The 18110-nt window shown below is 43.8% G+C and overlaps 1 protein-coding gene across 1 annotated transcript in view; it reads left to right on the top strand.

Annotated features, from left to right (window-relative positions):
* Positions 1 to 226: 226 nt before the first annotated feature.
* atp1a3a (ATPase Na+/K+ transporting subunit alpha 3a) overlaps positions 227 to 18110 on the top strand; it is a 39563-nt gene continuing 21679 nt past the window's right edge. The window contains exons 1-4 of the mRNA XM_083982137.1: positions 227 to 296; positions 16286 to 16399; positions 17157 to 17216; positions 17337 to 17540. Coding sequence (XP_083838263.1) covers positions 291 to 296; positions 16286 to 16399; positions 17157 to 17216; positions 17337 to 17540 — 384 coding nt within the window. The 5' untranslated portion in view covers positions 227 to 290. The remainder of the gene's footprint in view (positions 297 to 16285; positions 16400 to 17156; positions 17217 to 17336; positions 17541 to 18110) is intronic.

Below are 18110 nucleotides of genomic sequence, written 5' to 3'. Positions count from 1 at the left end.
TTGCCTTGACAACTCACCTTCTGCCCGTTCACCTCTAGAAAAGGGATATAATTACTGGTGTTTTTGATTGGTGAATTTTTTATTTTTATTTTCGTTACCAGAGTCTGTAACGTTATTCTGCCGCCCAACCACCACCAACCCACCGACCCACCCACCGTGGTCTCCCCCTCCTCCCTCCTCCCTCCTCCTCCTCCTCCCTCCTCTCTCTCTGCCTTAAAGCCAGATATTCTGGTTGAATCAAGCCGAGCAGCGATTCATCTAACAGAGGAGACCCGACTGACTGCGCCGAAATGGGGGTAAGACGCTGGATTTCTTTCGATTTACTATTGCTTATTATATTTATTTTACGGTAATTCATTTTGTGTGTTTGTTTAAAAAAATATATGTCTGTTAAAGTCAGTGTGCATGCTGTAGCTTTACGTTAACGGCTGCCGTTGAGGAAAGGGTTAATGGCACACGGAGGCATGATGTTCGAATGACATTGAACGCAGCAGTGTATGTAGCCGTTATATGTGTATGTTTAAACTCTGACCGTTAACTGACCGTTGAAACCGTTAACGGACAAAACTATTTTTAAAAAAACAGACAAAAAACACCCTGTTGCTATGTGTGTTTCTATGTGTGTGTGTTTAAACCTAAACCCAGACCAGACAGGAGGAGATTCCTGTCAGAATCACATCACATCAGGTCTCTGTCATTAACTGTCACCGAAAATCAGAGATTAACGGGTTTATTTCCAATTTAAACCCACCGGGCTTCGTCTATTATCTTTTTTTTTTGTGTGTAAAATGCGTCGACCCGCCTTTTATCCAGAGTGAGACTTCCAGCAGGTGCAGGGTGGTAACTATTCACGCGTTACAAGTAACGTAACGGTTAGCACCAGTCAATTTAAACCTAAAATTGATTAATATTAATATATGATGATGCTGTGCTGTCAATCATAGTGAACAAGGCGAAAATCCTGTGGATGAGCATCAGTGGAGTGGGTTTCCATCATTTATAATCACAGCACACACACACACACATACTCTGTTTCCATATTGTAACGTCAAATCTAATCTCAATGGGAAGCAGCCATTTAATCTGAACACAAATATAATTAACAGGCCTTAATGTGTGTGTGCATGTGTGTGTTTGTGCCCGTGTGTGTGTTTGTGTGTAAGTGGCTGAGAGATGCACTGCTGCTGCTGCTGCTGCATCCAAAAGAGAAAAAAAAAACCCAAAACGAGATTACACCGTGGAAACATCTGGCGCCAGCTGCTGCTGAAGCCGCTGCAGAGGATTGAGGAAATTCACAGCTCCCTAAACACACACACACACACACACACACACACACACACACACACACACACACACACACACACAGAGGGGTTTAGTTTAGTCAGAGCTGCATAATAATGACTGAATGCAGGCAGAGCTGAAACGGTTTGTGGATAATGTGCAGGTGAAAGAAGGAGGCGCAGTTACAGTTACGCACCAGAATATAAAACCTGCTGCTGCTGCTGGGTTAAAGAAAAGGGGAAAAAAGGAAAATGCAACGCCGCCCGGACTGCGGAATATCCTGACACCTCTCTGACTGCAGCAGCTGCTCATCAGCACATACGTGATATGTGTTTTCTTAATTATTCCAGTCGTGCATGTTGTAATTTCATGTGTCCTATGAGCGTGCAAAGTGGAAAAGATCCACAGAAGACAGGAGCTGGGAATCAGGACCATGATGGAGGGAAGAGCTTGGATTTTTTTTTTGTCTCTCATGTTTTGTCTTTTTTTCCCCCAGTGACAATTTGTTGCATTTTTCATTCAGACATTACATAACTGTCACTGCCCGGTGCTGAGGAGGATGGAGGTGGAGGCAGCTGAGGTCTGGGCTCAGACAAGTGCGTCAAAATGGTTCCTCATCCTCAGCAATGATCCTCTTCCTCCTCCTCCTCCTCCTCCTCCTCTCTCAGCATCCACCCTTAAAAAATATTGATGGATTGGTCCCAGAGGAAGAAGATACTCAGACACATCCAACACCTGCAGCGTCTCGCTCTCGCCCTCGCCCCCTCCACCTCCACCTCCACTTCCACCTCCACCCAGAACCTCAGAGATCCGTCGGGTCATGAAGGACGTCCTGTTCAAGACACTAAATTTAGACTCCATGATGTCACAACCACTGAAAAAACCACCACTGCCACTCTCCTGTTGTATAATATACGTCATAATCCAGTGTCCACAGTCTGTAGTAGTGAGGGGAAACTGCTCTGGTTTTCTCAATGGAGCGTAATAATGAGCTGCAGCATTCATTTATTATATATTTATATGATATTGTTACGTTATAAAGTGTTTTTTGCAGCCACCCAGCTCCATTTCTGTAGCTCCATCCCTGCCAGTGATGTATGATGGGCAGCGGATTCTCCTCTGCTCCACATCCGGGTTTGGGGTGGGGGTGTGTGTGTGTGTGTGTGTGTGTGTGTGTTGGGTGGGGGGATTGGGATTAGACCGCATTCAGGCCGAGTTGTGGAAACGGTGCCACTCTGTCACGGTTTGTGACGCCACCGACCGTCCACTAAACCGCCGGAGGGGAAAAACCGCACAGAACTCTGACGACTACTGCGTCAAACAGTGGAGGAGGGTGTGTGTGTGTGTGTGTGTGTGTGTGTGTGTGTGTGTGTGAGAGGGGGGGTTGGAAACTCCCATCATGTTACAGGATGTGATTTGCCGTCCCGATGGGTGGAGTAGGAGAAGATTCGGGTGAAATAGGAAGTGGCAGTGAGTGAGTTGGGCCCATTTGATCAGAGCCGATCAATTGATTAGAGGACGTTGCTGCTGATTGGGTTGTTGTTGTTGGGGGGGGGGGGGGGGGGGGGGGGGGGGGAGGGGGTAGAGATGAAGCAGAGGTCAGAGCCTGTAGGCTGATTTACAGTGATGGAGGTGGAGAGAGAGACAGAGAGAGAGAGAAAGAGAGAGATGCCTTTGTGGTGAGTCACCTTGAGAAGGGTGAACACTGGGAAAGATGGAGGAGAGCAGGAGAGGATGCTGGGATGCTGCTCGTGTGCCGTGGCGGTGGAAAAAAGAGGAGGAGGGAGAGAGAGGGACGAGAAGATGGAGAGATGATGATGATGATGATGATGAACAATTGAGACAAAGGAGAAAGGAGGAAAAGAAACGATACAACAAGGATGACTTCATCTGCGGATATCCCACAATGCACTGGGTGTGGAAACTTCAAGAGGAGAGCCAATTGCTGTGGAGGGTGGATGTTGCGTGGCGTGTGTGTGTGTGAGTGTGTGTGTGTGTGTGTGTGTGTGTGTGTGTGTGTGTGTGTGTGTGTGTGTGTGTGTGTGTGTGTGTGTGTGTGTGTGTGTGTGTGTGTGTGTGTGTGTGTGTGTGTGTGTGTGTGTGCAGCAGCTCTCCACACCATGAGATCTCTTCACTGTAGTGGCTCTGTAATTATCTGTAACTGACTCAAACCTGTTCAACATAATCACACAACAGCAACGTGTGAGAGTCTGAAGGCATCTCAATATCAAACACTTCATACTGTAAATAATAAGAATAATCATCATCATCATGAATAACTTTAAAAATAACAATACAGTAGAGGAAACCATGTGACCATCCACAGTCTCAGGTTATCATACACTGACAGTTAATTAACCTTCATTAACCTCATGATAATTACTGTAGTATGGATTAGTTTTATCACTTCAGGATTCAAGCTGCAGTAAGAAGAGAAAAAAACACATTTATTACCATAATTCATCTGGTTTTAGTAACGTGTTGTTATGTGATGGAGGACAGGCTCACTGCAGATACAGATGTTGGATCGTAGGTCGAATCTTGAGGCCGATTATCTTTGACGTGGTTTAACCATGACAAGAAGAAACAGTAGATCACATGAAAGGCTGCGGATTAAAAGACACTGATTTGTGGCAATGTGACGTTCAGACCTGTATCTGTGTCCTCCTGTCTCATGATCTGACCAGATGTTTAACGAGTTAAGAAACTGTGAAGCTCTGGAAGCTTCTGCCGGCCGTGATATAGGATAGGATAGGAATTATTTATTTAAAACAGGGACAATGCACAAATAAGCATTAATCCTGTAGGACAGGAAAAGATGTCTTGATCCAGGTTACAGCAGCATTTCCACCTGTTATCCCTGGGCAGATATGAGCGGACGAAAAGATAACAATATTAAAATGGTTGAAATAGGATGAAAATGAGATGACGGCCATAGTAGGGAGGGATGTCCAGATCACTGTTATTGATTTGGAGTATCTGCCAATATTGAGTCCCGATCCAATACTTTGGTAGCCTGACCATCCAGACTATATCATTAACATGTCTAGTCTGGCAACGACCGGTAGACCTGGGCTCAATCCAGGGGGCGGGATGAAGGCTGTCTTTCAAACTGCCTCTGCACCAATAGGGTAGCGCTACGACCAATCAGAGCAAAGAGCAGGATGACGTTAGCCCGACAAGCCAATTAAAATGTATCTCGTCATCGCGTTAAGCCGCCCAACGACTCTCTAAACAGATAGAGCGCTGTGATTGGTCAACACAAACGGTGTTCGAGACTCAAAAAGTTCCTATGGCTCATTTCTAGACCCACCTACGGAGCAAAGAGATTTGCTGCCGCTAGGGTGCAGCTAGATTTCTAGGCTAATACTTTGGCAATGCAGTAACCAAAATAAGCTGTAGATTAACTGTATCATCCCACTATTTGTCTGTTCTTTGTGCTCTACTGGGGGTGTAACAATATCACAATCGTGCAATATTGCAATACCTCAGTAACAAGCCCATGACATTTTTTGTTTCAGTATTATAAGGCATGTCATGATATCAAACTCTCACTGTATGATAATAGTAGCTACAGTAGCTCCACGGTATAAAATAATTCCATTATCCATAAATCAACAACAAGAACATTTGGTCAAAAATAAAATAGCTTATCATTCCTTTCCCCTTATCGGCCTCGATTTCCGATCATGTGATTGGATCGGGACATCCCTAGGTCCCTAGGCCGTAGTATTTAAAAATAGACAAAACAAACTTGCAAAAGAGGGAACAAGAGCACCAAGTCATGAAGATAAACAAAGTCTATAACTGAACAACACAACACACATCATGTTAGGTTGAATCCCTGGTGCTCTGGATGCTGTGGTGTTGATGTGTTTGTAGCTTTGTAGAGTTGTAAATCAGCTTTAAAACAACAGGCTGTGTGTGTCTGTACAGTAGATGTGTAGTTGTGTAGTAGTGTAGCGACGGGACTGAATGAGCTGCACGGTTCATTGATGTTACGTGTGTTATTGTAGCGACACCACACATGTTCTGTTGCTCATAGATTCTGTTGCGTAATCGTTCCAGTCGATATCCGTCACTACGATCACGCCACTCGTTCTGGTTGGCTTGGAGCTGCACCATGATGTCACGATGACATCACATCCTGTCTGATGATTATTACTGCTGGAGTTTTTTTTTTTTTTTTTTCCAACACTAGCGTAGAGAAAAACGACAGCATTACATAACACACCTTCACATTAAGCGACGTCATTAGAAAATTCCAATACTCTCCCTCCCTCCCTTCCTCCATCCGTCCCTCCACAGTTCACTTCAATTATTTAGATGGACCTAGTGGATTGGATGTTGCTAGGAAACCTTGCATCCCCCACCATCTATCATCCCATTGGAAGCAGTCGCTGTCAATCTCATTCTGTCAACCACTGCCATTTTCTATCGGCCTCAAAAAACACCTCCCACTGCACAAATACGTTATATTTCACATGTTTCTAATAAACCACAGAACATAGGCCTATATCTCATATTTCAGAGTCAGATCCCAAACAAACTGATCTGTGTGTGTGTGTGTGTGTGAGCATCATGAGTGAACGAGGCACAGAGCGTCTCCTCGTGATGAAAGCCCCGGTGCAGATGAGTAGAGCTGAGGAACAGATGGACAGCCTGGAGGGAGGAGAATGTAAACAAAGTGGGAGGGAGAAGGGAGGGATGGATGATGGAGGAACCCTCTCACTCTGTGTGTGTGTGTGTGTGTGTGTGTGTGTGTGTGTGTGTGTGTGTGTGTGTGTGTGTGTGTGTGTGTGTGTGTGTGTGTGTGTGTGTGTGTGTGTGTGTGTGTGTGTGTGTGTGTGTGTGTGTGTGTGTGTGTGTTCAACAGCCAGTCTATCAGTATTTTCTAGGTCGGTCGGCCCACTGATCTGTATGATAATCCATTTCTTTGTGTGTGTGTGTGTAGCTTCGCCACAGATACTGAACTCCTCTGGAGGAAAACACACTCACTCACTGAGACGCTTCATTCAGAAATGTGACATTTTAGTCACTGGAACATAATCAGATTAAAAATGAAATAGGCTAAATACCACATGATAAATACCAACTGGTCCAGGGTCAGCTGGTGGATATTTCACTGAGGTCTTACAGTATGGAGGCAGCTGGCTATACGATACAACTGGTTATGAATGTATAGAGAGAGAGTGGAAATATAAAATTAGGAGTTCACTTCAAGATCAAAATCAAGTACAAAAAGAAACATTAATGGCAGAGCTGCAAATTTTCAGCACTTTAAATACACATACACAACCAGGTAGACAAAAACAATCACAACACAACCCTCCACATTGACACTGTTATGTACCAAGACCAACAACATAAACTAAATTAAAAGCCGTTAACACACACATTAATAATGAAATCTCCCTCAGAGCCACTGGTGTTACAGGGTGTCCGCAGGGTCTTGAAAAGTATTAAAAGGTGATAAATCAATTTGGGGAAAATTAAGACCCTTAAAAGTATTAAAAAGTCTTTTCACGACTTTATAAAGTCTTAAATATTGAAGGTATTTTTTCAGAATTAGGCTAGCTGTCCAAGAGTTTGAGTCCTAAAAAACATTGTAAAAGTGTGTGAATTTATTCATTTTTAAAAAACAAAGATGAACCGGTACATAAGAAAAGAAAAGAAGATTGTTGTTTTTGTTTTTTGAGAGTGGAGCAATGTTTTTTTTTTTTTTTTTTTGATAAACTTTGCCTTATCCCAGCCTATTTTGAATTCTGTTGTATCATAGTGGTCTAAAGTCTTTATCACAAACTAAAACTGTTGAGTTAAAAGTGTCACTGATGTAAATGGTTACAGCTTGAAGTGGCGGTGAGGTATTGAAAAATATTGAGAAGGTCTTGAAAAAGTCTTAAAAAGGTATTAGAATTAACTTCAAGATTCCTGTACCGTATATACCCTGTGTTAATAATGAATGCCTCTTCATCTAAGATACATGTATGTATCTATCTCCTGATCTATAGCGTTTAATTAATGCAGGCTTCATGTATTCAAACCCACCTCGTATCAACTGGGAGGCTCTGATAAAATATCCCTGTTTGATCTCTGAGATTTGATCGGTCGGTGATTTCATCAGATTAAAAAGTGGTTTATCCAGCCCAAGGCCGGTGGTCCCCGGCCCTGCAGGCCAGACTAGATCCAGCATCCAACATACACATGTTCAGCCTCCTCAATCTGTCCTGCAGCTCAGCCAGGAACATCTGGATGAGACAGAAAGATACTGTATGCATGGACTGGACACAACTCTTAGATTCATTAAACCAGCCCCATGATAACAACATGTCAGGATGTGATGTGTCAGCCGGTCTCAGGTCGCTGCAGCCAGCTGTGCTCTTGCCCCGCTCGGGGGCAGAAACGTCCCTCCCAGTCATTTCATGTCAGGAAAGTCTAAATTGGTGAGGGAGTGTGTTGCCCTTGATAATTAGATCATTTCCCTGCTCATATTTCTTTCATCGATTTGTCAAATATTTCTACGTGGCTGGTGTGACACGTTGTCCCCTGTGGAGTGGAAGTGATTCAGTGGAGCCCAGAGACTCGGCGCATTTTAGGAACAAAAAACAAAAGAGGTCGAAATAATGAAGTTTGTAGCCAGAAGCAGAAAAAGATGTCGGTACAACTGTAACAAGAAGAAATGTTAACACAAAGTACTGAAGAACTGTTAGTCAGTGTTATTAAAACCAGAGGAAAAAACTGGAATGGCAGCACTCACAAAATAAACTTGAAATATTTATTTAACGCACAGCAGTGCCTGACGGACGCGTTTCAGCCCTTGGCTTTCTTCAGCGTGAGGAAAGCGTGCGTCCTCACGCTGAATAAATATTTCAAGTTTATTTTGTGAGTGCTGCCATTCCAGTTTTTTCAGTGTTTCGATTTTTGAGCCGGCACCCAGTTTTATCTTTACACTAGAGTCGAGCACGCCATTCCCTTTGTTCATTAAAACCAGAGGGACACAGCTCTGTTATAGTATAGTAACGTAATCCTGTAACCTGTTGTGTTGGGCTATTGCTGTTTTGACGATGTGCAATTTTACATAATGGAGTATTTATACAGTACTATCTCAAAAAGAAAATGAACAGATAAGCGTATAGACGGTGAAGGAGAGGTGCATGGAAGAACTCATTCACTGAATTTGTCCACACAGGATCCAGTCATGTGGTGATAACAAGCTGCAGTCTCGGCTTGAGGCTCAGAGCGGAGAACCTGAATATTTACTCATCTAACGTCTCCACACTGGCGTTTAAAGGGACAACGAGGAGTTTCTCCAGCGGCAGAACGAAAAATTCCGCGACAATAAAAAAGTCTCATATTAATGTGGATGAATCTACGCTACCCACACGTGTTAATGGGCCCATTTTCGATAAATCTATGGTTTTGTCTCTATGGTTATTTTGTTATTATTAGTGGTGGTGGAAATGCTGGGCGAGCCGACCAGCGTTTCCTTACTTTCGGTTTCGTGGCGAGTCATGAGAATAACGCCGCCGAATCGCCGTTTACGGTCGGAACTACGACGGTATGTGATCGTCTTCCAACCTCTGACTTTAATTCTTGATGAAAGAAAACATGAGTCTGTCTTGCACCGGTCAAAGAATTTCACGGTGCGGAGGCTCATAAATGTAGTGTGGAAACACTTCGCTTTTCCAAAACTCCTCGTTGTCCCTTTAATTGAGTCTCTTGAACGCTGAAGTTTATAGAAAATAACCAGGAGCTGTTGCTCTGAAACGCAAAACATTTTAAAGGATATTGTCAGATTATTGTTAACAGAAAATATAGATATAGAATATACATAGATAAATCACCCACCTCTACTTCCTACATGACAGTCTGTTGACGGGTTTGACTGGACGGTCTTGTCTCCTCATCGTCCTGAATGGACGGTGTGATGGTTCTGCTCTGACAGACGACAGCTGAGATGGATTTTTAATCAGATTGTCAACAGTGAAATGTTTTTTGTTGCTTTTAGCTTCGTCTTAACCTGGTTTTGATTGGCTGTCGTTGTGGCGGTGATGAGTGGTGACGTCAGGGTTCAGGTGTCAGGTGATGTCATGGTGTTGGTCATCGCTCCAGTCTTACGTTGAATCAATTCAAACATATTCAGTGCGTTTACACCAGAGAAATCCTGACTGTAATTAAATGAATGAGTTAGGATGAATGAAAGACTGTTGAAGAGATGGAGGGAGAGAGAGAGAGAGAGAGATGGAGGGGATTATTATTGTTCACTGGGTTAATCTGTCAGTGTAGTAAACAGCAGTAATCTGACGGCCCGCTGGACACAACCACTGCACCTCCTAACAGAGGGCACACACACACACACACACACACACACACACACACACACACACACACACACACACACACACACACACACACACATAAACATACAGTGCATCCAGCTACACAACTACACACAAAAGCGTGCTGAAATGCTGCGGACTGCAGTCAGGCAGAAAATACACATGTGCACAGCTGCACAGATGGAATAAGAGTTAACAGGTATTTCCACGGCAACCTGAACGCTCAACTGAAATCCTAGATGTCAGCGCTACTTCCTGATCACAAACTGTTTAAAAACGTAGAATAATGTTTGATCGCTTCATTACAAATCACTAGAGACTCTTATTTGAAAAATGAAAATGAAATATCTTCCTCATATATTATTCAACTACAACTCATCCACAGCTTCCCCAGTCCTCAGACTAACCACTGGGCCTGTGGGTGTAACTGTGATCCGCACATCATTAATGTGCAGCACACACACACACACACACACACACACACACACACACACACACACACACACACACACACACACACACACACACACACACACACACACACACACACCAGCAGTAAGTAAACTGACTTGTTGTCTGATGCCAGCAGACGTTTAGACGGTGTCAGGTCACAGCTGTAATGAACAGACACGATGCTGGCGGTCGTATCACCACAGTGTCACCACTTCCTGTTGTCATAGTCACACACTTCAACAGAAACTAGTCGTCATGCCAATACAATTTGACAAGTCGTTGTTATATTGCACGTCAATCAAGATGCGCCAGCCGAGATATTTTTATATGATGCATTTTATTTGAACTCGATTTATATTTGAGAAAGTGAAAGTATAGAACACAGTTTTTTAAAGGGATACTTCACCCAAAATCGATAATTCACCAATTTTCCGAGTCATCAAAACGCTTTAGGAGTTCCAGTGGGGGTCCGGCTGGCAACAGATTTTCATATAATGGCGGTGGATAGAGTTCACTTTTGAATGGTCCAAAACACACACTATGAAACATCCGGATACCTCCATACTGCTCGTCTGTACTGACCCAAGTGTCCTGAAGCCGCCACATGAAAAAGTTGTTCAGAAAACATTAATGTCATCTCTGTTTTTAGCCTTGTTGTAGCAGCAGCTCCCAGTGGCTCGAAATGTTCTGCATCTTCTATTTTTATCAGTAAATTTTTTTATCAATACTAGACGTTTCAGGCGACCCCATGTGGGGCCCCGACCCAAAGGTTGAAAAACACTGAGTTAAGGCCTGTAGAAGTTTATATTGACCCAATACAGACAGAGAGAAGCTGTGGTTCACCCAGTTAAAATTGTTTATTAAGAAGAACCAGAGGCCCAATGTTTGATCTTAGTGAAAGTCTTATGTTTTGAGGCATCTGTAATTAACAGTTTGTATTAAATGAGTGCACACAGAGCTGTTTGACATCCTATATAAACCTGTATAAACCTGTCTGTGTGGTCACTCAGCTTTTCATCCACTAAGAAAAAAACCCAAACAGACGCTAACCATCATAAAACAGCCATCAAATCAGTGTCTGAACTAATCCACATAAGAGCTTTGCCAAAATAAGTCCTCTTGTCTCATCAGGCGTGTTGGAGTTGAACTGAATCTGAATCTTTACGTGTGTTTCCACAGAGCTGCACGGTGGTGAACAGTGTTGACGCATGAAACTGATCCGTCTGCGTTTAGACTCAGAGTAAAAGTAAAACGATCCGAGTCCTCCTCAGGTTAAACAGGCTGTTTGAGGAGGAGATTTCCCTCTGCACTAGTGTTGTCACGATACCAACATTTTGGTACCGGTATCGGTACCAACATGTTTTTCGATACTTTTCGGTACTTTTCCACATAAAAAGAGAACACAAAAAATGTCATTATTGGCTTTATTTTAATAGAAAAATTTTGGACCATAAAACAGGAAATCAGTAAACAGTTACTGCTGCTGCAGGATTAACATTCCATCTATATTAATCTGAACTCTTCCTAAATTAAAAAATGTCTGTTTAAAAATGAACATCAACTTGTTTTCTTTGCAATATTTGAGGTCTGAAAGCACTGCATCTTTTTTTGTTATTTTGACCAGTTGTAATTTTTGGGAGAAATTGTTATCAGTAGTTTATAGAATGAAACACAAATGTTCATGTTACTCAAACACACACCTATTGTTTCCCATATATCCCACCCCCATCAACGCAATATCGTTCCGTTAATTCATCTCTGCGTAGCGCTGCTTCGCCGTGCTCACTCACTCACAGAGAGAGAGAGAGAGAGAGAGAGAGAGAGAGAGAGACAGACAGACAGACAGACAGAGAGACAGAGAGAGAGACAGAGAGAGACAGAGAGAGAGAGACAGAGAGAGAGAGACAGAGAGAGACAGACAGAGAGAGACAGAGAGCATGCAGCCAGTGGTGATCCGCGGTAAAAACAAAACTTGTTAACGAGGCTGTGGCGGCCCGTCTCTCTCTCGCGCGCGGCGCACACTCTTTTTACAGTCTATGACACAAACACAGGCACATGGACAGGTGGCGCTGTAACGGTAATAATAAAAAGCACCTTGCTTCGTTTGTGACTCGCTCTCTCGCTCCTCGCGGCTCAAATTACAATGCGGCGACTTCACGCGGCGACGTCACCGCTGCTGGCGGCGCAGAATGAAAGTACCGGTCCCATCTAAGCGCAGTATGGTACCGTTTTAAATGCGTTAGTACCCCGGTACCAATCTAGTACCGGTATACCGTGCAACCCTACTCTGCACTGGATTCATTTCATTACCTTCACTACTCACTTGCTTCCTAAACCTAATTATCATTTAATAACTTTGTCTTAATGTGTGTGTGATTCCACAAACGTCCCTCTGTGGTTTCACTGTTCAGATCGATACACGACTTCCTGTGTTCCTGTTTACTGACCAGAGTAAAACCTTCACAGCATGTTGATGTAGTTACAGCTTCCCTTATACAGTATATTTATTAGCATCTTTCTGTAGCTGTTCATAGTCAGTGACCCTGAGGGAAACTATTGTGACATCAGATTGTTTATTTGGATGTGATGTATTTTCATATCCACCCAGTTCTGATTCGACAAGTCTTAATATTGTAGTAAAATAACGAGACTTGATCGGCTATATGGGATTTCATGCCGCTTGTGAGATGGGGCGTAATGTCTTAATGCACCGATCTGATCATCAATGACGTCGTTGTCGTGTTGAAACGTTTTGCTGATGCTCCCGTTGCATAGACTGCAGACAAACAAGTTATTTAAATCGACATATTGCTGACTAACTTTTGTTACTAGGAGCACAGTGGCCTGTAACTTAACATTTGAGGAGCGCACACCGTAAATCGACTTGCAAGGCAAATATTCACATTTCATTTTCATTCATGATGCTCACACATATTGGCCTGACACCTGAAATGACAGATTACAGATTCTTTGAGTCGCCTGTTCCACGTTTCACCCGTGTTAAAAAAAGGGGGACAAAATTACAGCCTGCACATGCACAAGTAGATAAAAAATGTACTTGCATTGTCATGTGATCGGATCGTGATCGGTTATCGGTTTATTCAAACTCACTCATCTGTGATCGGCCCCAAAAATCCTGAAAATGACCACCTGTAAAGCCTGAAAATAACCTTCTCTGCTGCGTGTTGTTGGGTTTGCTTTGGGCCAACAGAAGTGAAGAACATTCAGTCTGATAAACTCCTCCTCTGGGGGGAGAAGAATAAAAATGGGAAATCACACAGGAACGTTTTACATGAGGAAAGCTCAGAGAAATAAAAACAAGTTGTACTTTGAGCAGGAGTTTCACTTCCTGCCTTTCACTCCCACAACACACTCCTGGTCCTGGTTCTGTTTCTGTTTGTGTGGAGCAGCTGCTGACATTCAGCCTCTCTGCTGCAGCCCTCAGGATGTTCATCCTGGAGCCGAGCATGCTGGGTAACAGTCTGACAGGACTAATCCCCCAGGAGCATGAAGCAAGAAAGGACCACACACACACACACACAGTCACACCAATATGATTATTTGAAGGCTTAGCAGCATAGTATTATTTTTAGGCCGATGTTCACCCTCATTATACTCAGACTCTCTGTGTCGCCCCCGTACCTACTCACACACACACACCTGTTCCCCACAATTATATTTAACCTTCACTCCAGACACCTGAAGCTTTGCAACAATAAACTGACTCATATTTAGTAGGGGTGGGGGAAAAAATCGATTCATGTAAGAATCGAGATTCTTATTCTCTAAGATTCTGAATCGATTCATAATCTTCAAAAATCGATTTTTTATTAATTTTCCTCCGTCTCAATACGCGCCCTCACTGTGCCGTACACAGCGCTGCAGCACGCCATGGCGCTAAAAGACGCTCGTTAACCGCCTACAAACGTTAACTGATCTGATTTAAATGCTCTATTGAATGTCTGTGACTAGGCTTGTGTACATCAGCAACCCGACGCTCTATTGAGGCGAGAGGACGATCGCTGTTTTTTTTTTTTTTTTGCCATTAAACACACACGCGCTCCAGCTGAGCAGCCACATCCACTGCGCTCTGGATCAGCTGATCGGTGCTCAGGTGACGTTAGATCTTCACTTTTTTAAAACTCATACAAAGTGCAGCCAAACAGCAGGCTGAAGAGAGAGGACCAGCAGCAGCAGCTCCTCTGACAGCTCCTCTGTGGCGCTGCAGACAGGCTGCAAGTGAGCTGGCGTAAGAGCGGAGTGCCGTCTTTTTTTTTTTTTTTTTTTTTTTTTTAGCAGCGCCTTTGTTACAGGTGATACTGTACATGTCTATGTGCATGTGCATGAGAACTGATTTTGAATCGAATAGACACCCAAATATTCACATCCTTCAGTCCAGGCTTTTGAAAAGAGAGTAGCCTATAAAATCAGCTTCATGTAGCAGTTTACTTTAAAATGGTTCAAATATATTGCTGCTGAGTAAATATGAAACATGTGATGTGCATTTTTTGGGGGGAAATATGGCTTCTGATATAATAGTCTGTAGATATCATCATCATTCAACTTTTTCACATGGTCTGGTGTTAATAAAGCAAACTAAAAATCGCAAAAATAAAATCAAGAATCGGTTGAATCGAAAATCGATTTTGAATCGAATCGTGACCCTCAAAATCGGAATCGAATCGAATCGTGAGCCACCCAAAGATTCACATCCCTAATATTTAGTAACACCTGCTGCTATAGTTCAGTGATCGTACATGTTTTGGTTCGAAGCTGCAGGCAATCACAGTTTTTTAACTTGTTGACTGTTTTATGTCAACGATAAGTGTTCATCCCTTTATGTGTTTCCTCTCGGTGGTTGTAGCTCCACAGTGAAGTCAGAACCGGAGGAAGCTGCTCCATCATGCATAGATTAAAAAAGGCTCTCACACACACAGATCCATACAGACTAATGTAGGACACGGGGGTTTATGAATATCCCAAGATGCACGTCACAGTTACTCTCTTTTCCGTCCCGTGTCCTGAATGAGCCTCTCTCTGCCTCTTAGGCCTTCGTTCTCAGTCTTCTCTGTGGTGTGTGTTGCTCCTGCTCCTCTCAGACAGACAGCAGCAGTGTTGTGTTTAGTTTTCTGTGTGGTGTGAACAGCAGCAGCCTAAACAGCGCTGGTGTAAATTGCAGATCAAGTGGAGCTGTTGAGACGGGCCAGAGCTCTAATGATGCCAGATCTAATCAGGAAGTGTCAAGTCCCCCCCACCCGCCCCGTTCGTCACACCGGGAGGATAACATCTAACTCTGCATGTCAGGCTCAGGGTTTTGACTTTGAGTCTAAATAATGAAGAAACACCAGAGGAGGAGTTTAATATGTTACTGATCAGTGATCGTCCTGAGTGACAGACTGTTGCTGCAGCTCTGAGCAGGACGGTCGGTCACAGGACTCCTGGAAAAAGACCGACTTGTGTTGATGTAAATTAGAGTGTAGAAGTTCTCTTGTGTAGAGATGCACCGATCCGATATTAAAGGGATATTTAAACAATTTGGCAAAATCTCCTCTCACCATAACCTCTATAGTCATAGCAGTAGGTTCATTACCGAGTTGTCGGTGCAAGCTGTTTTTAGAACGGCGGAGCAGAGCCGTGAGCTGCTCAGAGCTACGCTACGGAGGCTCATGGGATTTCTTGGTTTCCCTCATCAAACTCATCAAATACACAATCCAACAACTCCACAACGCTCTGGTGGACAAGTTGTGACCTGCACATTCACCACACTATGAGATAATAACACAACGTTACCACACAGAGTTGTTTTAGAGGGAAATGCAGAGACTGTTGATGAAAAACTGCTCCTGAAGTCAACGCGCATCAGCAGGTTTTGCATGAATTTCCTTCTAAAACAACTCTGTCTGGTAACGTTGTGTTATTATCTCATAGCGTGGTGAACTAATTAATTAATTAATTGGGGAAACTTGGTGTACAGTTTATGAATTCAACAGTGGTATTGGGACTGAAAAAGCCGTATCGGTCTGTTTGTATTGTGTGTTGTGGAGTGACACCTTAATAAAGGTTATCTACTGTATCTGTCTGTCTGTCTGTAAATTATTGTGCAGCAGTTGTCGAAGTCGTCCTCTTGCGTTGCAGTCATGTTAGTGTTGTATATTACTTACGTAAATCCACAACAGGATGAAACTGAGTGATCTTGTGTTTGTGTTTTGCAGTACGGACGGTCAGACAGCTACCGCGTGGCCACCACGCAGGACAAGGATGAGAAGGAGTCGCCCAAGAAGAAGGGAGGCAAGGACATGGACGACCTGAAGAAGGAAGTTCCCATCGTACGTACTCGGTTTCCTTCACTGACCTTCACCGATGCTTCCTGCAGCCGAACAGTTTGACCTCAGTGCAGACAGCAGCAGCAGCAGCAGCACACCAGGCTCAGACACTGTGGGGTGTTCCCTGGGTCTGGACTCTGTCTGTCGGTGGCATCGTCATCTCGTTTAAATTCAAAACACAACCAGTCATCTTCACAGACAGAATCAACACACACCCCACAGTCCCAGCTGAGCAGCGCCGAGTTCATAGAGAGTCGATCCTGGCCCGACTCCAGCATCAGGCTGTAATCTAATCTCCCTGTTTGAGAAGTGAATACAGAGACGGAGTGGGTCTGTTCCAGAGCAGCTGGTGCACAGTGCACAGTCCTGCTGCTGCTGCTGCTGCTGCTGCTGCTGCTGCTGCTGCTGCTGCTGCTGCTGCTGTTTCTCCAGCTAATATGTCAGCAGCAATTTAATCCTGTTGTGGAAATCCATTTGCTCCCACACGGGGCAGGAAGCCAAACCCACAGGATATCCCTCTGATATCAAACCACACCAACACCAACCGTCTCCATTGTGTCAGAGATCAATAGTGGAAAAATCTACCGCTTCTGTCAGGGACGATTGAAAAATACAAAAAAAATCGATTTGATAAAACGCATCAACACCAGTGACCACCAGTATTTAGTGTTTGACATTGTCTGAGTCATTTAACTTGAATAAAAAATCTGAAGTGATTCGATTATTGTGTTTTTAAGTTTCTCTTTTCACTTTTTTGTAGACGGAACATAAAATGTCTGTTGAGGAAGTCTGCAGGAAATACAACACTGATATTGTCCAGGTGAGTTGTGTAGTTTCTTATCATCACTTCACATTGTTCCTGAACGACTCAGCAGAGTGTGAAGTGTTTCCTCGGCTCACCTTCTTCTCCTTTGACCCGTCTCTCCTCTCCGTCTCTCAGGGTTTGACCAACGCCAAGGCAGCGGAGTATCTGGCCCGGGACGGCCCCAACGCCCTGACCCCGCCCCCCACCACCCCCGAGTGGGTCAAGTTCTGTCGCCAGCTGTTCGGCGGCTTCTCCATCCTGCTGTGGATCGGCGCCATCCTCTGCTTCCTGGCCTACGCCATCCAGGCCGCCACGGAGGACGAGCCCGCCGGAGATAACGTAAGAGCTGCTTCACTAGTGACTGGATGATGATGATGGAATAAATCCTGACATGGTTCGATGTTGAGTTGATCATCCAGCCTGATAAACAAAAGTCAGTTAGCTGTAGGTGTAAGACACAGATTCAGTTCCTACAGTCCACCGTGGCGTGGTGGTAATTTGCCAATAAAGTGCAATAAAATAATGCAGAGAGCAGAATAGATAACAAAGTCAAAGAATAAAAAAGATTGTTCGGTCAGCTCTGCATTTAAAGGGATAGTTCAACAATTTGGCAAATTCCCCTCTCACCATAATCCCTATAGTCATAGCAGTAGGTTCGTTACCTTTAATTGTCGGTGCATGCTGTTTTTAGATCGGCGGGGCAGAGACGTGAGCTGTATGGTATTTCCAACTTTCCCTCATCAAACTCATCAAATACACAATCCAACAACTCCACAGTTGTGAGTGGAGTTGTGACCTGCACATTCACCACACTATGAGATAATAACGTATAATTGTAACATTACGACACATGAAGCAAATACTCTGAACTACTTTTGAAATCCCTCCGCCCAGCAGCCGTGTCTGGAA

The sequence above is a fragment of the Trachurus trachurus genome (genome assembly GCF_905171665.1).
Source record: "Trachurus trachurus genome assembly, chromosome: 11".
Taxonomy (NCBI): domain Eukaryota; kingdom Metazoa; phylum Chordata; class Actinopteri; order Carangiformes; family Carangidae; genus Trachurus; species Trachurus trachurus.
This window is presented reverse-complemented; position numbering and strand designations above follow the sequence as displayed.